The 26,320-nt window shown below is 47.2% G+C and overlaps 1 protein-coding gene across 1 annotated transcript in view; it reads left to right on the top strand.

The window, feature by feature from the left end:
- Positions 1-4,346: 4,346 nt before the first annotated feature.
- Positions 4,347-26,320, top strand: part of LOC137357473 (insulin receptor substrate 1-B-like) — a 75,296-nt gene continuing 53,322 nt past the window's right edge. Inside the window, exons 1-2 of the mRNA XM_068023818.1 lie at positions 4,347-4,722; positions 5,140-7,608. Coding sequence (XP_067879919.1) covers positions 4,347-4,722; positions 5,140-7,608 — 2,845 coding nt within the window. The remainder of the gene's footprint in view (positions 4,723-5,139; positions 7,609-26,320) is intronic.

The following is a 26,320-nucleotide window of genomic DNA, read 5'->3' on the forward strand; positions in this document are numbered from 1 at the left end:
ACTATCGGGTCTAGCTGACTGCAATAAATGCTTACTATACCATGATCATCCTGGAATGCAAAGCTGCTTTTCTATACTGCAAGCCACCTTCTTAAACCCCTTGCACCTGCTTGCTCCACCATCGCCTCCAAAAACAAGAGCAAGGAGCTCATGGATTTCTTTGTCACCAAGATTTAGACCATCCGATCAGCTGCCTTTGCTACTTCTTCCCTTCCCCTAGCCAACTGGGCCAAGCTTCCTTTAAGGCTGCCCCTTCCCTTGCCCTGAGCTTTCTCTAGTTTCTCTCCTATCTCCCTTCATGCCTTCTCCAGGCTCATTTTGTCCATGAGTCCCATCTCCTGCTTCCTTGACCTTATTCCCACTAACCTACTGACCTTCCTCGCTCTTGTGTTTTCTGACATTGGTAGCAATTTTGTCTCCTCAGGTTCTGTCCCTCTCTTCTTCAAATCTGTCATCATTACTCCTCTCAAAAAAAACCAACCCTTGACTCCTCTGACCTTGCAAACTATTGTCCCATCTGCAACCTCCCTTTCCTCTCCAAAGTGCTTGATCATGTCGCCTCCTAAATTGGTACCCATCTTTCACAGAACTCCATGTTTAAATCCCTCCAGTCAGGTTTCAGCTCCTGCTACAGTACTGAAACATCTCTTACCAAAATCACAAATGACATCCTAAATGACTGACAAAGGTAAATTATGCCTCTTCATCCTTCTCAACCTGTCTGCAGCCTTTGACATAGATGATCACACAATCCTCCTCCAAAGCCTCTCCACTGTCGTCCAGCTGGGTGGGACTGCTCTCGCCTGGTTCCATTCTTATCTGTCTAATTGTAGCCAGCGTATCACTTGCAATGGGTTCTCTTTCCTCTCTCGCACCATTACCTCTGGTGTCTATCTTTGGCCCTGTCCTATTTTTCACCTAAATGCTGCCCCTCGGTGACATCATCCGAAAACACATCAGTTTCCACAGGTACGCTGACAACACTCAGCTCACCACTATCTCTCTCAACCCCTCTGCTGTCACTGCATTGGCAGTTAGATATTGGGAAGACATTGTCTTCAGTCCCCATTACAAACTCCACTCCCTAGCCACTGACTTCATCCCTCTTCCTGGCAGCTACCGAGGCTGAACCAGACAGTTCGCAACCTTGATGTTACATTTGACTTTGAGATGAGCTTTCAACCACATATCCGCGCAGTCACTAGAACTGCCTACTTCCGCCTCCATAACATTGCCCGACTCCACTCCTGCCTCAGCTCCTCTGCTGACGAAACCCTCATCCATGCCTTTGTTACCTCTAGACTTGACAATTTCAACGCGCTCCTGTCTGGCCTCCCTGTTCTACCCTCCGTAAGCTTGTTGCCATCCTCAACCTGCACCAAATTCCTTTCCCCCATTATTCCTGTGCTCACTGACCTACCATGGTTCCCAGTCAAGCCTCACCTTGATTTTAAAATTCTTATCCTTATTTTCAAATCTCTCTCTGGCCTGGCCCTTCCCAATCTCTCACTTCCTCCAGCCCTACAATCCATCGAGGTCTCTGCGCTCATCTAATTCTGGCCTCTTGAGCATCGCTGAATTTAATCGCTCCGCCGTAGGTGGTCGAGTCTTCAGCTGCCTGGGCCCTAAGCACTGGAATTCTCTCCTTTATACCTCTCTGTGCCTCTACCTCACTTTCCTCCTTTTTAAGATGCTCTTTAAAACTTACTTCTTTGACCAAGGTTTTGGCCACCTGACCTAATATCTCTGTGGCTCGGTGTCAAATTTCATTTTATAACACTCGGTGACGTGCCTTGAGAGTTTTATTATGTTAAAGGCGCTGTATAAGTTGTAATAAATCCATTAGGGAATTCGGGAGAAACTTCTTTACCCAAACACATGAGGGAGAAAGGAATAGAAGAATATGCTGATAGGGTGAGATGAAGAAGGGTGGGAGGAGGCTTGTGTGGAGCCGAAACACCAGCATAGGTTGAATGGCCTGTTTGTGCACTGTAGATTTTCTGCAATTGCCCAGAATCAGTTGTTTTTCCAGGTTCAATTTTCCCATATACCAAACTTGATTTCCAATTTCATGTCCTGTTTTTTTTAAATTGGAGAAATGTCGGCGCAATCAATGGATCGATCTTGTAGGCAGTGTAGTCTGATAATTGATCCAGTCTCACTGTACAGGAAAAGCTGGGTATTGGCTGGCGTCTGGTGTCCTGTGGCTGTTTGTGTCTCCATGCCAACTCATCTGCATTCAGACTGCAAATTGCATAAGCTGTCTGCCCACCAGAGGCCCACAAACTGGGATACAAGAGACTGATGCTCAATTGTAATACTCTGTTCCTGACCTTGGAGTGTTTGGAATACTGTCCAGACAGCTTTATTCTATCTAACCCTGTGAATTACCTGTCCTGGGAGTGTTTGATGGGGACAGTGTAGAGGGAGCTTTACGCTGAATCGAACCCCGTTTTTTTTTTGTATCTAACCCTGTTTTTTTTTGATGGGACAGTGTAGAGGGAGCTTTACTTTGTATGTAACCCCGTGCTGTACCTGTCCTGGGAGTGTTTGATGGGGACAGTGTAGAGGGAGCTTTACTTTGTATCTAACCCCGTGCTGTCCCTGTCCTGGGAGTGTTTGATGGGGACAGTGTAGAGAGAACTTGACTCTGTATCTTTTCATCATTTTTTCCAGCAAGCAGGAACAGCTTCAGGAGTAGAACAATTGGGGAGGGAACTTGTGTTTTGAGAATAAAAGAAGGTAAACTTGATTCACCTTCCTCAGTTGTTAGTACTTAAACAGCCAGGTGGTGAAGAATAGAATTGGACCCCAGTCTTTAAATACAAGCTTGTGAGTGTATAGAGACAGACATCACATCTCATGCACCTCCAATCTAACAAGCACAGTTTCAGCCTGCTTCTGTATTTGAGCACTGTTGAGTACCCAGTGAGTGCCTACCAGCTGAATGGAATTAAACACCCAATTGGTATACAATTAACATGGGTTGCCACTCTGCTAATGTTTTTAACCTGCCATATACAGACAGTTAAAGGGAAGAAGCAACTTCCATTTCAATAGCTCCCTTCACAACCTCAGGACGTCCCAAAGCTTCAGGTGTGTCTAAAGTCGGGCCCATGGCTCACTGGCATTCCAGCCTATGAGGGCTAGGCTTAGGGAGGGAAGGAAGGGAGAGGAAGAGACGGAGGAAGAAATACTTTTATTTATACAGCAATGTTCACGACCTCATGATGTGCCAAAGTCCTTACAATCACACAGTGAAGTACTTCTGAAGTTTAGTCACTGTTGGAAAACACAGCAGCCTATTTGCATACAGCAAGATCCCACAAACAGCAATAAATGACCAGATAAATTGTTTTACTAATGTTAGTTGAGGGTTAAATATTGACTTCTGCTGGCTCTTTTTTGAAATAGCACCTATTGGGTCTTCTATGTTCAACTGAGTTCATTCAGAGCAACCTCATTCCCCTGCCGACCACTCACCCACCCAAGGAACCAAGGCGGGTGGATGGAGTTAAAATACAGATCAACCCATGATCTAATTTACTGGTGGAAAAGGCTTGAGGGGCTGAATGGCCTCCTCCTGTTCTTATGTTCGTACAGATGCAATGCTATGCACAAAGCCTTGAGAGAGGGGATAGAAGTATCGATGAACCCTTACATAGCGGATGTAGAGCAGGTTCAAACTATCTTAGTCTTTAACTTATCATTGTCTCTTGTGTCTTCCACTTTATTCAAAAAAAGCACAAAATTTAGACGCTAACATTTTTCATTTTCCTGTTGTGGGGGGCCATAAATATGGTCACCAATAATGCCAATAGGGAATTCAGGAGAAACTTTTAACCCAGAGAATGATGAGAATGTGGACCTTGCTTGTGTGTGTCTGCCTCTGTGTGTGTCTGTCTTGAGGCCTTGGAGAGGGTGCAGAAGAGATATACTGGTATGGTACCAGGGATGAGTGATTTCAGTTATGTGGAGAGACTGGACAAGCTGGGGTTGCTCTCCTTAGAACAGAGAAGGTTATGGTGAGATAGAATAGAGGTGTTCAAACTCATGAAGGGTTTTGATAAGAGTATATAAGGAGAAACTATTTCCACTGGCATAAGGGCTGGTAAGCAGGGGACACGCACTTAAGACAATTGGCAAACAAATCATGCAGTGGGAGGGAGAGAGATGAGAAATTGTTTTAATGTAGCCTGTTGTTTTAATCTGAAATGTGCTGGCTGAAAGGGTGGTGGAAACAGGTTCAAAAATAACAAGGGATTAGACAAATACTTGAGGGGGAGAGATTTTGCAGGGATGGGCGGGGGCTGTTGCACTAATTGGATAGCTGTTTCAAAGGTATAATGGCTCAAATGGTCTCCTTCTGTGCTGTACGATTCTATAGTTACCAACAACAACATGAAACAAGGTGCACAGACTGGGTGAGTCATCAATTGGAGCAGGCCAGTATCTTGCTTTGCCCACACTGTTGGGAGTTAATCTCCTGTACTTCGAACTTTGATGGTCATATGTACTCAGTAAAGTGGCTGCCTTGCTGTCATTCAGTAGTGACTTTCAAAAGGGAATTGGATCAATACTTGAAGGGGGATAAATTTGCAGGGCTACAGGGAAAAGAGCCAGAGGAGTGTGGGACTAATTTGATAGCTCTTTCACACTGGGCCGAGCGGCCTCCTTCGGTGCTGTATGCTTCTGTAACACATGAGCAATTTCATCTTTATGGTGGCCTTTTTAACTCTGAAAACTCTCCCTCAAAAAGCTGTTGAGGCTGGTGGTTAATTAAAAGTGTTAAAAAGGAAAGAGAGACTTCTGTTAGGGTACCAAGGGTTGCAGAACCAAAGCAGGTAGATTGAGTTAAGATACAGATCAGCCAGGATGTAATTGAATACTGACAATAGGAGCGAGGGGCTGTCCTTATGTACCTTAAAGGTGGAGAGGCAGAGGTGGGTTTAGGGAGCAAATACCAGAGCTAGAGTGAGAGGAAATCTAGTGATCGCGTTCAGCATTATGAAGGGTTTTGAAAAATTGGGAAAAGCTAATTCCACCAGTCAGTCAGTAACTGGAGGGTATCAATTTAAGAACACATTGAGAGCTTCATGAGGTATTATTTTTCTGTTGTTTTTCCCCTTTTTCTTGCAGGTAAAGCTTATGTGGAAAACGGAGACTCCAACTACACCATGGGGCCCGGTCCGGCTTTCAAGGAAGTCTGGCAAGTCAACCTTCGCCCCCGGGGCCTGGGCCAATCACGGAACATGAGTGGCATTTACCGGCTATGCCTGACAGACAAGACTATCAGCCTGGTGAAGCTCAACTCTGACGCAGCGGCTGTGGTGCTCCAGTTGATGAATATCAGGCGTTGTGGCCATTCAGAGAACTTCTTCTTTGTGGAGGTGGGCCGCTCAGCCGTCACTGGGCCCGGGGAGTTCTGGATGCAGGTTGATGACTCGGTGGTGGCCCAGAACATGCATGAGACCATCTTGGAGGCCATGAAGGCCATGAGCGAGGAGTTCCGTTTGAGGAGCAAGAGCCAGTCATCCAGCTCCAACCCCATCTCTGTGCCGTCGAGGCGGCACCACCTGGCCAACCCGCCGCCCAGCCAGGTGGGCTTCTCTGCCAGGAGGAGCGGTGCCACCTCGCCTGGTCAGCGCAACAGTTTTGCCAGGGCATGGACCCCCAGTGATGGCAATGGGGCTGCCTCCTCCTTCCATCCCACATCTGCTGATGAGGCACCATCCAGCCCCTCCCCTGGGCCACCCCACCGCCAGGGGCTGACCAAGGCTCACCCACCTCTGGGCCATACCAGGTCGACCCCTGACCCCACGGCCTACCGCTTGCCCTGCACTGCCAGCCCAGCCAGCCTATCCTCCAGTGGGCACGGCTCTGAATGCGCTTGCCCGCCAGCCCCCGGCTCGCCCTGTGACCGCGGATTCTCCTCCTCCTCTTCTATCCCTTCTTCGTCTGATGGTGAGGAGGAGTATGGTTCCAGCCCTGGCTCCTGTGGCAGCTTCCCACTGCCCTCCCTAGATGATCACCAGCACCACTGTGACTACATTGCCATGGGCAGGCCGGCCTCGGCAAGGCAGGAAGATTCGCAGCGTCAGCGCCGGCTGCTCAGGCGGGCATGCAGCCGGGGCGAGGAGGAGGCGGAGCGTGGCCTGAGTAAGCGCGCCTGGCTGGGCAAGGTGACACCCCGCAGCAGCAAGGGAGAGGGCCGGGTGGAGACGTGGCGGGCCCTGGCGACCCCTGACCCTACTGAGAGAGGGCGGAAGGAGGCAGTGGACAATGGCTACATGGCCATGCTGCCTGGAGTGGTCCCAGGCCAGGGCCCGGGAGGCGACTACATGGCCATGACCCCCAAGGGCGCCTCGGCCCCCCAGCAGATCGAGAGTCCACGGGCTGAGGACCCCCGGGGAGGCGGTTACATGCTCATGTCACCTAGTGGGAGCTGCTCGCCTGACAACTGGGCCCAGCCAGGCAACTCCAAGTCGCCGGTGGGGAGCAGCGACTACATGAACATGTCGCCTGCCAGCCGCTCGGCCTCTAGCACGCCCCCTTCTAGCCATCGTCCGCATCCCACCCAGCCCCGCAGGGAGGAGGCCAAGCTGGCTGACTCCCGCCCCCACTGCTACCACTCGCTGCCCCGCTCCTACAAGCAGCCGGCCTCTGCTGCCTCTTCGGGTCAGCTCTCTTGCTGCTCCACCTCCACCAGCAGCAGCAGCGACAGCCTGGGGGAAACTGAAAGTGGCCAGACTCTCTTAAGGACCCAGACCGCCTCCAGACCAGAAAGAGGGGGGTTGTCCCGCCCAGCTGGGCTCTACATTGACATGGCGAAGGCCAGCACCCTGCCACGGAGGCGGGAGAACCCACTGCCATCAGAGCCTCAGAGTCCTGGGGAGTACGTCAGCATCGAGTTCAGGGGTGAGCCACGGGCCCTTTGCACGCTGCCCAGGTCCGCCTCCTGTGTGGGCGGACTCCGGCGTCTGCCCGTGGCAGTTTCCGAATACGTCAACATGGGCTTTGGCCCAGCCGCAAGCTTCTGTGGCGAGGCACCGGTAGCTCCACCCCAGACCCAGCGGAGAGTGTGCAGCCCTGTCTCTGCTGACTGCGCCGAGACAGCCTACTGCCCAGATACAGCCTCACTTGAGGGTGCCCGTGACCCTGCCAATGCACCAGAGCCAAGCCCTGATTCCCACTGGGGTGCACGGGTGATCCGTGCCGACCCCCAGGGGCGCCGCCGCCACTGCTCTGAGACCTTCCTGCCCCCGCCACCTGCCCCCGTGCCTGCTGTGCCCTTTGCCGACCACACAAGGCGCCGCGGCTCAGCTTCTTTTGAGGGCGTCTGGCTGAAAGATGACAATGCCAGCGGTGCAGAAAGGGAAACTGTGGAGGTGCCATGCACTGGAATGTCGCGGCACATGTCGATTGGCTTCGAGAATGGCCTGAACTACATTGATTTGGATCTGGGCACGGACAGTGGCTGTGCAGAAGGGACGGCTTTGCAGTCAAGACTTTACACCCAAGCGAACGGGAGCGCCGCCTTGAACACTTACGCCAGCATTGACTTTCACAAGTCTGAAGAATTAAGAAGCCATAAAAGTAATAAAGAAGGTGAGCGGTTTTAGCACATCGATTAATCTTATTAGGTTGGCTCCTGCTGTCAATTTTGTCCATTACAAATCCCAATGGTAACTGTTTATGTAAACATATCATGTTGTAATGACATCCTCTCACCAGTGGTGTACTGAAAGTTACAATTGAATTTTCTTCCACTGCCCTTTCAGGCAGTGCACAAAAGAATTCTATTCATGGCACCTTTGGTTCTCTTGTGCATGGGGGTTAAGGGCTACAATTTGCAACTGGGCTTGAAACTGATTGGACTGGCTTTATGTGACATACTTTACATTGCTGGTAGGGAATGCTGAGTGTTTTCATAATTAAGAACCCCTACCCATCAGTGGCATTTCTCAGTCTGGATTCCGCAGCACGGGTTCTAGTCTTTTAGCTGTGGTGGTGCAGAAGCACATGAAATGGACACATCTTAAAATCATTTAGACCCCAGTGTTTCTCAGCTACCATGTCAATCACTGCCTCTTGCCCTTGGGGAGAGACCGGTTTGTTGGCTCCGTATAAGTGACACCAATGTTGACAGCCAGAATCGAGATGTTTGGCTAATTTCCGCTGTCAATAACTGCTGTAAGTGGCTGGGACTGATTTTACACACATACATAACTATCCTCCACTCACTGCATTTTGCTGGAGAAATCACCCTGCTTTTATCAGGAGACTTTGCTGCAGTTTCAGTCCTGAATTCTGTTTGCTGTAGTTTGTTGACACTTTCTTAAATAGACTCTGTAGACTGCTGTAGCGTGCTGATTAAGCAGAGTCTGTTTGCTGTGAAGTAGACATTTTGTGTTGAATCCTGCTTAAGTTTCCCCCTCCACCTTGCCTGGAACACATTGGCTGGTGCCAGCCAAGGCTCTGCTGATTCACTGAGGTCAGAAGAACCAGCAGGTAACGACTGGCTTCCTTGTGTGTTTTATGTCTGTACATTGACATGTGTGACATCTGAAATGTGACCAGTGCACAGGGACACAAATCTCTTAACAGGGGCATTGGGAGGGTACAGTGATAAAATACAGCTCCCTCTGGACGAAAGTTCCCCCTGAAGTAAAACTAAATTAAACAGGCGACCTAATTCTCCAGTAAAGCACCATTATTTCATGATGCAGTTACATCAGTCTCCACAACGACTGACCATGCTTTTCACGGCCTTGGGATGTTTCGCAGCACTTCACAGCCAATGAAGTAAAGAAAGATTTGCATTTATATAGTGCCTTTCATAGGATGTCTCAAAGAGCTTTACAGCTGAATGAAGTACTATTATGCACAGTCACTCTTGCCAAATGACCGCCAATTTATACACAACAAAATCCCACAAACAGCACTGGGTTACATGTCCAGTTGATCTGTTTCTAGTGATGTTAGTTGAGGGATTGGCCTCAGGACACTTAGGAGAAATCCCCTGTTCTTCTGGTCGTGACCGTGGGATGTTTTACGTTTACCTGAGAGGGCAGACGGGGTCTTAGGTTAACGTCTCATCTGAAGGATGGCACCTCCAACAGGGCAGTGCTGTCTCAGTACTGGCACTGAATGGTATTTTAATGTAGTACACCCTTTGAATTTGCACACAGTTCCCATGGTCACTCACTTATCCAACCAAAAGCTATTTTGAAAAAAAAGTTATGTCTTTGTAAAGCGCCTTGCAATAGATTTGCTTTAATAAGGGAACTACATAGCTGTGAGTTGTAGCTGCTTTTGTAGTATTTCATGCATCGTGCTAATGATCCAGGAGCCTCTGTAATTGCATTAACTGCTCCTTATGCTTCGATTTAAACTGTGAGTGTCTGTACTTTGGATGCAGACAGGGTTAGATGTGTGTGATGCCGTTGCAGTCAAATATCCTCACTCTCTACACTGTTTCAGAGATTTGCCAGCACCTATGGAACCCATACCCTCCCCCACCCCCAACCTCTCCCTGAGCTAGGACCAGCATCAAGAACAGGGGAGGGTGAAGAAACTAGGAAAGAGCAATGTTCAACAAGAGAGAACATTGGAGACTGCCACTGGGAGAGAATAGGTTAACTTCCCCTTCCCACCGGAGACACGCAGAGCCTCAATTACTCAGTGTCCTTCACAGCTTTTTTTTCTCATCAGTTCTCAGAAGAGAAAATTGCAAGTTTTATAAAATAGCTGTTAGTGCGAACAAGTGAAACAGCATTCACCACAGCCCGTGTCTGTCAGTGCTTCGATTATACTTTCAATAAATGAAGAGTTGTGACTCAGTGAAAGCTCAGTGACGCACAGTGACTGAGAGAAATTAGTGAGGGGCACAACAATCATTAAGCACTGGTGGGCTTGGGTGGGGAGAGATTCTGCTTTTAATTCATATGGCACAGCCCACACAGGACATCAGTTTTTTATTTCTGCCTTTGCTGTCAGCTGTGGCTCAGTGGGTCGCACTCTCATCTGAGTCAGGAGCTCATGTGTTCAAGCCCCATTCCAGTGACTTTAGCACATAATCCAGGCCAACATGCCCTGTGCCACTACTGTGCCTTGTCAATGATACTGCCTTTCGGATGAGACATTAAGCAGAGGCCTCACCTGCTCTCTCAGATTGATGTTAAAGATCCCATGGTCACTATTTTGAGGAGGCGCAGAGGGGTACTCTCCATACAGAGCAATCTGGAAGGGATTGCTGAGTGACAGTGTGAGGGTGCTGAATTAACATCAGAGGAGATGCAATCAGCAACACAGCATGCTGGGAGGTGGGTTTGATAAGTGACGGTGTGAGGGAGTTGGATTAACATCAGTGGAGATACAGTCTGATAGTTTAACAGTTTAATATTTAAAACTATCTCTCTGTTGCCACTGTCAAACATCCAATTTTGAAGAAGGTTAAGCAACGGATTCAGTTACAAGACTAAAGCTCTTGATAACCTCCCTAGTCACAGTTTTGAGTGAAAGCCGAGAACCACGCTTGCCCAATATCCCTAATAATGTTCAGTCCAGGACAAGGGATCTCCTTTTAATAACGTGAGAGTTGCTGACTTGTTGCTTCACTGATGTGAAGACCCCTCCCCCCCCCCCCCCGCAGGTAAACCCGATACTTGTTGGTAAAACTCTGCAATACCCAAGCTCCCACCCAACACTGCAAACTTGCAATGGAGCACATGGCTGGGTATAAATGCAGGATCGGGCTGGGGGTGGGTAAAGAGTTATATTGGGTTTGTGGCAAAGGAATTGAAGTGGATTAGTTTTAATTTCAATCCCTGCCCTGCACTCCCCTTGAAGACACTGGAGTCGGGTTGCACAGGAGCTGGGTGTCTTCCATTTTCACCCCCAAGTAATAATTGGTAATGTGAGCTGCCTCAATTGGGCATTGGGCTGAAGCTAGCACAGCCTACCTGCAGTAAGTGAACTGCTGCTCTGGGTGAGTTAGGGGGTGGGCTAGCCATAAAGCAGTGATAAGATCCAATCTGCACATCTTTGTACCTCAGACTGTGCAATCATTCATCCAAACACTCAGCCAAGTGCAAACAGTAGAAAACACAGGGCAGTCAAACACGCATTGTATACAGATACGATAAGAGCTTTTATAGTTCTGTCTCCAGGTAAGATTAGCTGCTCTTTAGTCAGCTGTGTATTAAAGCCGGCTGATCAGGGACCAAATGTATGCTGTGAGCCCTAATTATATCATGGAATCATAGAATACTCCAGCTCGGAAAGAAGTCATTCAGCCAACGAACCAATGCTGGCTCTTTTGAAGAGAAATCTAATGAGTCCCACTGCTCCACTCTTTCCCCATATCCCTGCAATTTTTTTCTCCTCGAAGTATTTATGCCATGGGACTGAATGGAAAGGGGTTTAGTCCATTGTAGCACCTGCTGTGACTCAGTGGGTCGCACACTCTTATTCCCGAGTCAGAAAATTATGGGTTCGACCCCGACTCCAGAGACTTGAACATAAAATCCAGGTCGACACTCCCAGTACTGATGGAGTGCTGCAATGTCTGAGGTGCTGTCTTTCTGATGAGGCGTTAAACAGAGGACCTGTCTGCCCCCTCAGGCGGACGTAAAAGATCCTGCAGTCACTATTTCAGAGAAGAGCGGAAGAGTTCTCCCTGGTGTCCTAACCAAGATTTATCACTCAACCAACATCATTAAAAAAACAGAAAAAGGTGTGAAAATACTCAGCAGGTCTGGCAGCATCTGAGAGAGAGGAGCAGAATTAACATTTCAGATTGCTGACCTTTCATCAGAACTGCAGTATTACTAGTAATTTATGCTTTTATTTAATTTCCGGGATCTGCACTATTTTGCTTTTAGATCACAAACAATTTATTTGGTCCTTATCACATTGCTGTTTGTGGGAGCTTGCTGTGCACAAATTGAGTGCTGCATTTCCAACATTACAATGACTATAATGCGTTTAAGGATGTCCTAAGGTTGTGAAAGATGCTATAGTAATGCAAGTCATTCTTTCTTACTTGAAAGATAAGTGCCATAGAATCATACAGCATGGAAGGAGGCCATTCAGCCCACTGTGCCTGTCCTGTCTCTTTGAACGAGCTATCCAATTAGTCCCACCTCCCAATGCTCTCTTCCCTGCAACCTGCAAATATTTATCCAATGCACCACTTTACTGTGTACATATGACCACCAAAGGTCTAAGTACAGGAGATTAACTCCCAACAGTGTGTGCAAGGCAAGATACTGGCCTGCTCCAATTGATGACTCACTCAGCAGATTTGTTTGTGCACCTTGTTTCGTGGTGTTGTTGGAAACTATAGAATCGTACAGCAGAGAAGGAGACCATTTGGTCCATTGTGCCTTTGAAAGAGCTATCCAATTAGTACCACTGCTGCCCCCCGCCACTCCCGGTCCCTCATTCCTCCAGAACCCTGCAAATGTTCCTCATTAAGTATTTGCCTAATCCCTTTGTGTAAGTCACAGAATCTGCTTCCGTATAGCACTTTTTGCAAGTTGTCATTGGAAAAGAAAAGTTTGTGTGAGGTGGTATTACGTTTTGCAGGTTCCAAAAGGTCGAGATTGTATTGACTATGACCAGCTGTTTTCCCCATTTTCAGAGCAGTAGAAACAGGGCACAGCCTACTCTGAAAGCACGGTAAATTCAGTGTTAATCTGCGTTTTAAATAAAAATGGTATTTTACCAAACCTCCCCCACCCCCAGGAGAGGCAGTAGGGTGTTAAAAATTCAAAGGTGGAAAAATCTGGCCCAACACATCCAGATTTACTGGGGTTCAGTTGGAGGTGTGGACTGCTAACTTGCATTCCAGAGGCAGATCCCGAACCTAAATATAATAATGAGGCTGCGTTCCTCTAATTTTAGGCAAATACCTATCCAGCATTGCGGTGGATGGAAGCACTCCTGCACCACAATCACCCCCTCCCACCAACTCCCCAAGCCACCCTCTTAATCACTCCCCGTGAGCTTCCTAGAGCCACCCATGCCACCGCCCCCCCACCACCCACCCCACCCCTCTCAAACAATCTCTCCGGCCCAAACCAATCCATCCATAGGGTGGGTGCCCTGGATAAATTAAAACTCTTGCTATTAAATTTGGCAGGACCTCTGGGGAAATCTGTATTTCCAGGATTCCTGACCAGTACACCTTCCGCCTCCTCCCCGCTTCCCTGTAAATATCAAGGTCGTTATTTCAGTGAGTGAGTGGTCACTCCATGGATCAGGCCTCCAGGGGAAACAGTGGAAGCAATTGGTATTGATTAATTGAAATGCAAATTAGATTTCTTTCAGAAAATAACATTTTGGGATAGCGTATAGGAGCAATTATAGAGGTATGACGTGCGGTGAAAGTTGTGTGCCTGGGAGGAACAGGTAACTTTGGACCTCTGGTATTAAAAGCTCTCCACCACTGGGGGTTTTCCTCACCTCGGGGTCTGTTGTAGACTAATCCATAGAGATTGATTGCTGTGATTAATCAACAACTCCAATACCATTATATCATGTGACTACCAGATGGTAGATGGCGAACAACATGGGCCTTAGTTTTTTCTCATCTTGCAATTTCCGTATTCCTTTAACATCCTCAGGACATCCCAGAGTGCTTCACAGCCAGTGAATTTCTTTGAAGTGCAGTCACTGCTGTTACGCAGGGAAACGATGCCACCAATTTATGCACAGCATGATCCCACAGGCAGTCAGATGTTGAGATAATCTGTTTTTGGAGTTAGCATTAGGAATGAATAGGAAGGGGTTTGGTCCTTTGGGATTGTGTATAGTGAGAATGAATGGGAAGGGGTTTGATCCATTGGGATTCTGTACAATGGGAGTGAATGGGAAGGGGTTTCATCCATTGGGATTCTGTATAGTAGGAGTGAATGGGAAGGGATTATTCCATTGGGATTCTGTACAACGGGAGTGAATGGGAAGGAGTTTGATCTATTGGGATTCTGTACAGTGGGGTAAATGGGAAGGGATTATTCCATTGGGATTCTGTACAATGGGAGTGAATGGGAAGGGGTTTCATCCTTTGAGATTCTGTATAGTAGGAGTGAATAGGAAGGGATTTGGTACATTGGAATTCTGTACAATGGGAGTGAAAGGAAAGGGGTTTGGTCCATTGGGATTCTGTACATGGGAGTGAATGTGAAGGGGTTTGGTTCATTGGGACTGTGTACAATGGGAGTGAATGGAAAGGGGTTTGGTCTATCGGGATTCTGTACAATGGGAGTGAAAGGAAAGGGGTTTGGTCCATTGGGATTCTGTATGGGAGTGAATGTGAAGGAGTTTGGTTCATTGGGAGTGTGTATAATGGGAGTGAATGGGGATGGGGTTTAATCCATTGGGATTCTGTATAGTAGGCGTGAATGGGAAGAGATTTGGTCCATTGGGATTCTGTACAATGGGAGTGAATGGGAAGGGGCTTCATCCATTGGGATTCTGTATAGTAGGTGTGAATGGGAAGAGATTTGGTACATTCAAATTCTGTACAATGGGAGTGAAAGGAAAGGGGTTTGGTCCATTGGGATTCTGTACGTGGGAGTGAATGTGAAGGAGTTTGGTTTATTGGGAGTGTGTATAATGGGAGTGAATGAGGATGGGGTTTAATTCGTTGGGATTCTGTACAGTGGGAGTGAATGGGAAGAGATTTGGTACATTGGAATTCTGCACAATGGGAGTGAACGGAAAGGGGTTTGGTCCATTGGGATTCTGTACAATGGGAGTGAATGGGAAGGGGCTTCATCCATTGGGATTCTGTATAGTAGGCGTGAATGGGAAGGGATTTGGTACATTCGAATTCTGTACAATGGGAGTGAAAGGAAAGGGGTTTGGTCCATTGGGATTCTGTACGTGGGAGTGAATGTGAAGGAGTTTGGTTTATTGGGATTCTGTACAGTGGGAGTGAATGGAAAGGGGTTTGGTCATTGTAGGTGACTGAAGGGTTTATTCCATTAAGAATCTATGTAGTGGGAGTCAATAGGAATGAGCTTAGTCTGTTGGGGCTCTCTGCAATAATAAATTTAAAACAAATGAGAGAGAGTAAAAGAAAGCCACAGATAGTGAGACAGACAGGACAAGAGAGAGCGAAAGGCAGACAGACAGGCCAAGCAAGAGGCAGAGAGGGGAAGGGAGAATCTGAGTAGGACAGTCAGCAAGCGAGAGAGGCAAGGAGAGGGATAGAGAGAGAGACAGACAAAAGAAAACAGGGGAAGGGGAAAGACAATCATTGAGTCCACATTGGGGGCAAGAGAAAGGCAGAGAACAACTGGGAAAAAGAGTTGGAGAGGACGAGTGAGAGATCAGTATGAATGTGAAGGTGGATTATTACCATGAGAAACATGCACAGACATGCTGAGTATTGCAAAAACACCAAGCTGCAGTAAAACAGTAACACACGGCCTTGTTAGGCAATCGGATGATTATAATTGATAAATTGGTTACCAGTTGAAAGGACTGAGAAATGTTGGACCCAGTTGGCTTTAGATGTGTAACTTCAGACAAGGTCAGCGCTACTTACAATTTGTAAAGGGACAAGAGTGTTTGAAATATTGCCCAAACATGTTTCGCTGGCTCCCGCATTAATGTTATTGAGGAACTGGTGACTGTCCCCTGGCATTGCTTGAATTCTAAGAGGGCACCATGTAATATGCAGTGTAGTATTCTGCTGCTGAAGCAGAGCTGTACATAAATCACTGTGTCCCCTTTAAGACTGTATGGTGTAATTCTTGTCATCTTGGGTCATTTGGAGGGTAACTAGGTGTTTGAAGAGCACCCCGATCTGCTTTGCCCCATCACTGGTGGATGTGATTTCAGCTGCCTGGCCCTAAAATCTAGAATTCTCTCTCTCTTCCCCACCCCCACTCATTTCTCTCCGCCCGGCACTCCCCCCCCCCCCGCGCTCTCTCTCCGCGCCGCGCTCTCTCTCTCCCCCACCCCCCCCCACTCTCTCTCTCTCTCTCTCGCGCGTCTGAAAGGTCACTGACCTGAAATGTTAACTGTGCTACTCTCTCCACAGATGCTGCTAGACCTGCTGAGTATTTCCAGCATTCCTTGTGTTTATTACTGTATTTGCCACCATGTATGGCAGGCGTGTGATTTGCCCACTGTACACGATGACCAGTATAGTGTTTGATAGATGACTTGAAATAGCCTATAATATTCTAAAGTGTTAAAGGTCAACAAAACAGCTAGTCGATAATAACCGAGTCTTTGGTTGATTTATTATATGTCTTGCCATGCCGATTATAAAAGCTGTAAACTTTCGTACTGCAGCCTCTTTATAATAGGAACATGCAATATTAATTGTTCAATATATAGATTTTTATCGACAGTGGTCTTTTAAGATCTCTTGTATGGAACTAATAGCCTTATTAGGAAGACAAAAAATAAATTAGCAGTACTGTACAATACCATAGCACTCTTGCCTCTGAGTCAGAAGGTTATGGTTTGAAGAGAAGGTTATGGTTTTAAGCCCGACTCCAAACACTTGAGCACAAAATCCCAGGCCAACACTCTCAGTATTGAGTGAGCGCTGCATTTTCAGGGGTAAACCAAGGCCCCGTTTGGCCCACCAGTTGGTTGCAAAAGAATACTACCATGCTAATTTAAAGAAGAGAAGGGGAGTTCTCCCCAGTGTCCTCGCTAAGATTTATCCCTCAACCAACATCATTTGGAAAAGAAAAGATCTGATCAGTATCACATTGCTGTTTGTGGGATTTTGCTGTGTGCAAATTGGCTGCCACATTTCCACAGTGACTACACTTCAAAAGTAGCTCTTAAGAACGATCCCAGATTCTCGAGTCTCTCCACTTAACTGAAGTTCGTCATCCTAGTAAATTTCTGCATATTCTCCAAGGGCTTCAAGTCCTTCCTAAAGTGTGGTGCCCAGAATTGGACACAGTATTCCAGCTGTGGACTAACCGGTGATTTATAAAGTTATTTAAAGTACCATGTGTCCTGTTTATTTTCCGTGTGAAGACAACCTTTTTTTACAACTTAGCATAAAAAGAATCGAGATCTAGTATGTAAATATCCTTCCATTAGATTAAATATAGTCCTGAGAAATGCACTGCTGTCTAGACATGAAGTGTTTTGTTTGGAAAGGGTCCTATGTGGACTGTATCTAATGTCCTGCTGATGTCTCTCAATTGAACACTTAGTTAGAAACAGTTTTAACCTAATCTGCCCCTTTTTTGGGGGTGCAGGAGATCTGACGGCAACAAGGGCAATGCTGGTCTTACAGCCAGCAGGATTTCACTATGCATTAATGTCGATGTAGGGTAATATTAGGCTCGGATGTGAAACCAGCGTTCCGTCCCGTCCCGTGGAATTCCCAACCTGAGCTATAGGTTAAAATTAACCTCAATGTGTGGGATGTTTGTTTTGAAGGGCTTCTTTAGGGGTGATTGACATACCCTGAAGGAGGGAGATACTTCACCTACAAAGCAGTGAGTTTGACAGTAATAGGGAACGGTTTATGCCGGACTCGGAATTTGGTAGATGTGAGTAAATAGGCAACCGGTTGAGCCATTGAGTGCGATACTGTCGCAGTGACCGGGAAACCCAGCTGGTTCCCTCATAGGAAAAGGAGGAGGCTGTTCAGCCTCTTCAGCCTGTTCCACCATTAAGTGAGATTGTAGCTGATTAGTGATCTAACTCCATATACCTGCTTTTGCTGCTTATTCCTCGATAGCTTTAGTTGACAAAAATCTAGCAATCTTGGATTTAAATTTAGAAATTCATCCAGCATCAATGGTCATTTGCAGAAGAAAGTTCCAAACTTCTTCTACCCTATGTGTCTAGAAATGTTACCTAACTTCAGTCCTAGTTCTAGTCCTAGACTCCCCAACCAGCGGGAATAGTTTATCTCTGTTTACCCTATCAGTTCCCCTTAATATCTTGAAAGCTTTGATTAATTCACCTTAACCTAACTTCCAGGGAGTACAACCCCAGTTTGTGTAACCTCTCCTCGTAAACTAACCCTTGATGTCCAGATGTCATTCTACACTGTACTCCCTCCAAGGTCAATATGTTCTTCCTAAGCTGAGGTTCAGAACTCCAGGTTAGAGGCCTACTTTAGGTCAGGAAAATGGACCTGACCGAACCACCGTGGACCCAACCCGACTTGACCCGAGCCCGCCCTGACTCGACCCGACCCGACCCGACCCGGCCATCTGTTTACTTACCTCCACTAAGCTGCCGCGCATGTGTAATGATGTCATAGTGACGTCACTCACTCACTGCGCAGACTCAGTTTCACCCCGGACTCCCAGCTCAGGTAAGTTTTTTATTTTTAATACTTACCAGCACAGCACTGACCCTGTGTGTCCGGCTCGACTCGCCTCGGCCTGACCCGACCCGATCCCGAAAGCCGGAGCCTGGAGATGGGCCAGACCCGACCCAAACCCGACGCATGTTGGGTCACGTAGCGTTCGTGTCGGGTAGCGAGGTCTACTCCAGGTGTAGCTTTTCAAGAGAAGGAACCCTGACCCTCCAACCTGGTCTGGTCTACATGTGACTCCAGTCCCAACTCTGTGTTTCTAACCTATAAAAGCAAGGTGCTGTATTGTTGGGATGGTTTTACAGTTTTTTGCTCTTGTCCCTCCCAGCACAGGCTCGCGCCTTGTTTTGAAGCTCCCTCTTCCCACCACTTTCATTGTTTGTCCTGTCATGACATTACGCCAGTTCTCTGGAAGGTGTGGTATTTGTGTGGGTCAGTTGTGCTGAATCTAAAGGCCTCGCTGCTTCTCAGGCCTGCTCCATTTAGGCCTTTGAGGTTTCACAGTACCCTATCCTCAGTCACTGCACTGTTGCCTCTCTCTTCTTCCCCCCCCACTCCCCCATCTCCCTCTGCAACTCTTTTCTCTTGGTGTCCTCCCCCACCTCTTTCTTACCATCCCCCTCTTCCTGGATTATCTGCCTCTCTTTCCCGCTATCATTCCCTCTAAAATGCAGATTTTAAGCAGGCTGCAACATTTTGGGCCTCGTATGCCTGTTATTTTCTTTGCCCTCCTCTCACTGATAATTTTTATCTTCAGTTGACAAAGCTGACTGTCAGTCGTACTGGTGTCAAATTGCCATTTGTAAATGCGGGAGCCAGGATACCGAGCGCCGGCTATTTTACTGCAGAAGAAATCGCATCTGAGCCCAATCTGCCCTGGCCCTACGTCCACAACTTTCCACAAGGGATCAGTGAATAGTGATTGGGAACCCGAGCTGTTACTTTCCTATCTCCACAATCTTCCCTCAGAGAGTGATGCGAAATAGTGGAAGGATTCATGGGCCGATTAATATCTGAACAGGCTGCAGCCTGAACGCTCCTTCCATGACTATAATCGTCTTTGTACCAAATGTCATTTAGTCCTTTACAGCAGGAGGGTTTAATAGGCTCCCACAATCGTACTGTGAGGAGAGAGGGTTCATCCACACCCATCGGACGTGGATATCCCGAGAGATGTCAACCCAGAGTTCAGAGCTGTAGCTTGGGCTCCACACGTCGGGACTGTCCGGAGTAGGGTATGAATCCTGCACCTTCTGGCTCTGAGGCCGGAATGCTACCAACTAAGCTAAAAGCTAATTGATGGCAGATGCACCTTGGTTGCCCCAATCCCTCAACTTACAGCTGTATGATTAAAGACATGCATTTATGCAGTGTCTTTCACAACCTCAGGACTTTATAGTTGCAGTTGTAATGCAAGAAGCATGGCAGCCATTTTGTGCACAGCAAGATCCCAAGAACAGCAATGTGACAATGACCTGACAATCTGCTTTAGTAATAATATAAAAGCAAAGTACTTCGGATGCAGAAGCCCCGCATGGCAGGAATGGAGGGTGGACTGCTGAAATCTGAAATAAAAACCAAAAGTTCTGGAAATACTCAGCAGGTCTGGCAGCATCTGTGGAGAGAGAAACAGAGTTAATGTTTCAGGTCTGTGACCTTTCATCAGAATCTGCTTTAGTGTTGGTAGCCCTCTCCCCTGAGTCAGTAGGTTGTAGGTCTAAAATCCCAGTCCAGAGACTTGAGCCATAATCCAGGCTGACTCTCCCAGTGCAGCACAGAGGGAGCGCTGCTCTTTTGGAGGTACCTCTTTCAGATGAGACGTTAAACAGAGGCCCAGTTATCCTGCAGCCACCATTTTGAAAAAAAAAGTAGGGGAGTTCTTCTGGAAATCCTGCGACCAATATTTATCCCTCAGCCAACATAATTTTAAATAAAGATTATCTTGGTCATTTCTTTCATCGCTGTTAGCGGGATCATGCTGTTTAAAAATTGGCTGCCATGTTTTTACATCACAATAATGTCTACACTTCAGAAAAGTGTCTCATTGGATGTAAAGTGTCCGGAGGTTGTGAAAGGCGTTGTGTAAATGAAAGTATTCCTTCTTTACGGATGTTTTTACTGAAATCGAATATCTAAACATTACTGTAATGGAGGGTGTTGTTCTTAAAAGCCAGTGAGCAGTTCTTAGAAGCCTTTGGTGGTTCATTGAAATCTCTTCTGTTCTACACAAGATAAAGATAGAGGCCCCACATGGAAGGAATGGAGGGTGGACTGCTGCTCGGAGGGAGGGGTGCTTCCTAGAAGGAGGTTTCAAGTATCCAGGAACCTGACTCCACCCTACTGTGGTCAGGACCAGCAGACAGCACCCAGAGAGGGGAAACTCAGTTTGATTCCTTTTCTTAAAGGAAGGAACGAAGAGAGGTGACAGGTGTTAGCGTTCGAGAATGGAGCACATCCCGTTATGGGCACCTAGTGTCCCGTCATCCACATCCAAGGCAGGTACAACACGGTTTAGATACGGAGTAAAGCTCCCTCTACACTGTCCCCATCAAAAACTCCCAGGACAGTTGCACCACGGGGTTAGATTTAAAAAGAAAATGTGGTTAGATATAAAGTAAAGCTCCCTCTACACTGTCCCCAACTTTTTTCAGCCAGAAGTGCCAAGTTGATGATCCATCTCGGCCTCCTCCTGAAGTCCCCATCACAGATGCCGGTCTTCAGCCAATTCGATTCACTCTGTATGAAATCAGGAAACGACTGAAGGCACTGGATACTGCAAAGGCTACGGGCCCTGACAACATTCCGGCTATAGTACCGAAGACCTGTGCTCCAGAACTTGCTGTGCCCCTAGCCAAGCTGTTCCAGTACAGCTACAACACTGGCATCCACCCGGCAATGTGAAAAATTGCCCAGGTATGTCCTGTACACAAAAAGCAGGACAAATCCAACCTGGCCAATTACTGCCCCATCAGTCTACTCTCGATCATCAGTAAAGTGATGGAACGTGTCATTGACAGTGCTATTAAGCGACACTTGCTTAGCAATAACCTGATCAGTGACGCTAAGTTTGGGTTCTGCCAGAGCAACTCAGCTCCTGACCTCATTACAGCCTTGGTTCAAATGAAAGAGCTGAACTCAAGAGGTGAGGTGAGAGTGACTGCCCTTGACATCAAGGCAGCATTTGACCGAGTGTGGCATCAAGGAGCCCGAGCAAAACTGGAGTCAATGGGAATCAAAGGGAAAACTTTCCAGTGGTTGGAATCGTACCTAGCGCAAACGAAAATTGTTGTGGTTGTTGGAGGTCAATCATCTCAGCTCCAGGACATCACTGCAGGAGCTCCTCAGGGTAGTGTCCCATGCCCACCCATCTTCAGCTGCTTCACCTTCCTTCAATCATAAGGTCAGAAGTGGGAATGCTTGCTGATAATTGCACAGTGTTCAGCACCATTTGCAACTTCTCAGAGACTGAAGCAGTCTGTGTAGAAATGCAGCAAGACCTGGAAAATATCCAGACTTGAGCTGATAAGTGGCAAGTAACATTTGCGCCACACAAGTACCAGGCAATGACCATCTCCAACAAGAGAGAATCTAACCATATCCCCTTGACATTCACTGGCATTACCATCGCTGAATCCCCCACTATCAACATCCTGGGAGTTACCATTGACCAGAAACTGAACTGGAGTGGCCTTATAAATACCATGGCTACAAGAGCAGGTCAGAGGCTAGGAATCCTGCAGCGAGTAACTCACCTCCTGACTCCCCAAAGCCTGCCACCATCTACAAGGCACAAATCAGGAGTGTGATTGAATACTTTCCACTTTCCTGGCTGGGTGCAGTTCCAACAACACTCAAGAAACTCGATGCCATCCAGGACAAAGCAACCTACTTGATTGGCATCCCGTCCACAAACATTCACTCCCTTCAGCACCGACGCACAGTGGCAGCAGTGTGTACAGTACAAGATGCACTGCAGCAATGCACGAAGGCTCCTTCGACAGTACCTTCCAAACCTGTGACACCTACCAACTAGAAGGACAAGGGCAGCAAATGTGTGGGAACACCACCAGCTGCAAGTTCCCCTTCAAGCCACACACCATCCTGACTTGGAACTATATTGCCTTTCCTTCACTGTCACTAGGTCAAAATCCTGGAACTCTCTTCCTAACAGCACTGTGGGTGTACCTACCCCCATGAACTGCAGCAGTTCAAAAAGGCAGCTCACCACCACCTTCTCAAGGGCAATTAGGGATGGGCAATAAATGCTGGCCTGGCCAGCGACCCCCACATCCTATGAAACAGATAAAAAAAAACACTCCCAGGGTCAGATACAGAGTAAAGCTCCCTCTATGCTGTCATCATCAAACACTCCCAGGGCAGGTACAACACAGGGTTAGGTGCAGGAGGGAGAGGGGAATGTGCTGCATCACCAAAATGCTTGCAGCGAGTAAACAGATGCTGGTGTATTTTGAAGGCCTTATTTGGTCTTGGGCTAAATTTAACTCTGGGTTTGGCTCAGTGACATCTCAACTGAGAGGAGTATATTTCTTGGGCTTGCTTGTAAATACTGAGCCCCAGATTTTGCCGGGGTTCAGTCAGTGCAGTTTGGATTTGGTGAGGCATTCAATTCCTCCAGGTTGACCTGCCTGGTGCGTTATGGTGTTAAGGATAAAGGACTTTGAAGTAGAGTTTTGCTTGTTTCATCTCTGCTCCAAACCACCAACGCTACTCAAACACAAGGATGTGTTTTATGCACTTCTTTCTGCCCTTAGCATTTTTGTCCACATCTCTGTTGGAGGTGCTTCCTGTCACTGGAACCAGCATTGCTCCAGTCCCTCACACAAGTGTCCATTCATCACGTGTGACCCTCGACATTGAGCAGGTTAATAAGGCCACGAAAAATGCAAACCAAGCACTGGGGTTCAATTCTAGAGGAATAGAATTGAGAAGCAGAGGAATTATGCTAAACTGTATAGAACTTTGTTCAGACCACACTTTGGGTACTGTGCACAGTTCTGGTCTGGTTACAAAAAGGATATTGAGGCACTGGAGAAGGTGCAAAAATATTCACCTTGCTTCAGCCAGAACAACTTTTGTTTATGCAGTGCTTTTAATGTAGGAAAACATCTTGAGGTGCTTCACAAGAGTGTTATAGAGGCCATAAAGGTTGAAGAGGCACTGGAGAAGTTGCAAAGAGATTTACAAGGCTGATACTGGAACTGAAAGGTTATAACTATGTACCTGTGTTTGTTTATATATACATCTGTGTGTGTGTGAGGATGACTGATTGCTGTGTGTTGGTTATTTGTTCACCCCAGGCCCTCCTCCTGGTGTTTGGTCTCTAGGCAGCAAGCCCAGCGGCAGCAGTGGAGAGCAGCAAACTCTGAGCCCAGGGTCCAGTGATTCAGTGGCTTTTAATCTGAAGCAAAATCTGCTTTGTTTTCTCAAGAGCAAGCTGCTTTAAACCAGACTGTCCCACCCCCCCCCCACAAAACCACACGCACAAGCGTGCACTTTCACATGCATGCGCACACGTGTACGCACTTTCCAATAGGAGCCAAAGAGATTCACGGCCACTATTGGAAGAAGAGCGGCGGAGTTCTACCTGGTGTTCCGGGCCAATATTTGTCCCTCAACGAACATCACTTTAAATAAAACAGGTTATCTGGTCATTGTTTCATTTCTGTTTGTGGGTCCTTGCTTTGTGCAAATCGGCTACTGCATTTCCTACATTACAGTACACTTCAAAAGTACTTCATTGGCTGTAAAGTGCTTTCGGCTGTCTGAGGTGGTGAAATGCGCTATATAAATGCAAGATCTGTCTTACGTCAGCATCCATTTTGTTCACTGCAAGGCCGCACAGTGAGCAAGTGGAATGAATGAACAGTTAATCTACCAGGAAATGCTACTGCCTCGCGATAGCCATTCCCACCAACAATTGCCTTGCACTTGTACAGTATCTTTAACATAGTAAAACAGCCTTAAGGCACTTCACAGGAGCATTATCACACAAAAATTGGACACTGAATCGCACAAGGAGTTATCAGGACAGGTGACTAAAAGCTTGGTCACAGGAGTTTTTAAGGAGGGGAGAGAGGGGAGGTTTAGGGAGGGAATTCCAAAGCTTCGGGCCCAAGCAGCTGAAGGCACAGCCGCCAGTGCTGGGGCACAGGAAATCGGGATGTGTAAGAAGCCAGAATCGGAAAGGTGAAGAGATCTTGGAGGGTTGTCGGGCTGGAGGAGGTTACAGAGATAGGGAGGATTTTTAGGCTTCTTCCTGTTGGGATGTCGGGGGTGGGTGCGGTATTGGGTTAGAAGCCCTTCTACCTTGCGAGCAAGCACACGCTGCACAAGCTCCATTCTGTGTCAGGCGGGTGGGATCAGTGCTGTGTGCGCACTTTGTGCTGAGCCACAGAGATGGCACTTCAATGGAAGGGGAGGAAGGTGTTGAGTTTGGCAATTTGCAGCTCATTAACACCTTTTGCTCATCTCACTTCAGATGTAGACTTCTGGTGATGGTGTGAAAGGCAGCAAATCCAGGTCAGGTGGAGAGTTAACCCTTTCCTAAGTCTTTGTGTTTGAGTATGTGTGTATGTTTGTGTGTGTGCCCATTGTATACTGTACATGTACAGGAGCAGACATTGTACCCATTGTATACTATGCATGTACAGGAGCAGATACTGAGGCACACATGTAGCAGATGGGAGTGAATCATTCCTTTTACCAGATGTTGAATACAGCTGCCCAGTTTGTTTCATAGACGGGAAAAGGATTATGATTGGGGATGAACCCTGTGGTTGAATAGACTCACTATCCAAGCTCATACCTGGATGGCCATCTGCAAAGCTTCTGTGGATTTGTAGATATAACATCTTTGGGAGTTATGTCCGTGATCTCACTCCAGCCCTATAACTCTCCGTCATCTCTGCGCTCCTCCAATTCTGGCCTCTTGAACATTCCTGATTTCCATTGTTCCACTATTGCCGGCTGTGCCTTCAGCTGCCTGGGCCCTACACTCTGGAATTCCCTCCCTAAACCTCTCCTTTTACGATGCACCTTAAAACATAACTCTTTTACCAAGCTTTTGGTAACCTGTCCCAATAGCCTCTATGTGGCTCAGTGTCAGTTTGAAAACGCTCCTGCAAAGCGACTTGGGATACTTTTACTAAGTTAAAGGCGTTATATAGATTCAAGTTGTTGTTGAGAGATGGAGAGAAAACTGGGAAGAAAAAAATGGCTCCCTTTAAAATACTTAAGCAGCCCAGGAGTTAATAGTGTCACCCCCTTTCCCTTTCCCTCAGTTCTTGATTGCCCTTCCTGGAAGCCCCTTGACAGATGTCCTGGGTATTGCAGTCACATTTCCTTGCAGGCTTTGCTCGCTGTCCCCTTAGCGATGGTGCCTGTCACTTGCATGACCTTGGCCGGTAGTGGGAGACAAGATGTCTGCTGCTTCGGGAGAGTGGGGTGGCAGAGCATTAAGGTTCAGCCAGATAGTGAAAAATGGACAAGCCTGAAACCTTGCACGAGTTGTGTGCGGCTTTGAACTTAACCCAAAACCTCCACGCCCCCACCACTGAGTATGTGATAACAGTCCTTGTATTCCATGAAAAGGAACTCTCAGCCACTCCACCTGGGGAATCTTGATCCTGTTCGGCACAACACTGATAAAGAAAAAAATGTAGCCTGTCAGGATCACAGGACGTCCCAAAATGCTTTACAGCCAAAGAAGAATTTTTTTTTGGAATGTTTTATTGCAGGGAACAAGACAACCAATTTGTGCACAGCACGATCCCATAAACAGCATTGATATAAATGACCAGATAATCTGTTTCGATGACGTGGTTGAGAGGTTGGGGGGATTGGCTTGAAGTGGTTATGGATATTCCAGTTAAGCACTCCATCGTCCCCACAGAGGAGTCATCTGTTTGTACATTAGTCAGCTCTTGCGATAAGATAGAACTACTTAGCAGGAAGTCAGTGTGGGGGGGGGGGGTGGGG

This window comes from Heterodontus francisci, chromosome 48 (genome assembly GCF_036365525.1).
Source record: "Heterodontus francisci isolate sHetFra1 chromosome 48, sHetFra1.hap1, whole genome shotgun sequence".
Taxonomy (NCBI): Eukaryota; Metazoa; Chordata; class Chondrichthyes; order Heterodontiformes; family Heterodontidae; genus Heterodontus; species Heterodontus francisci.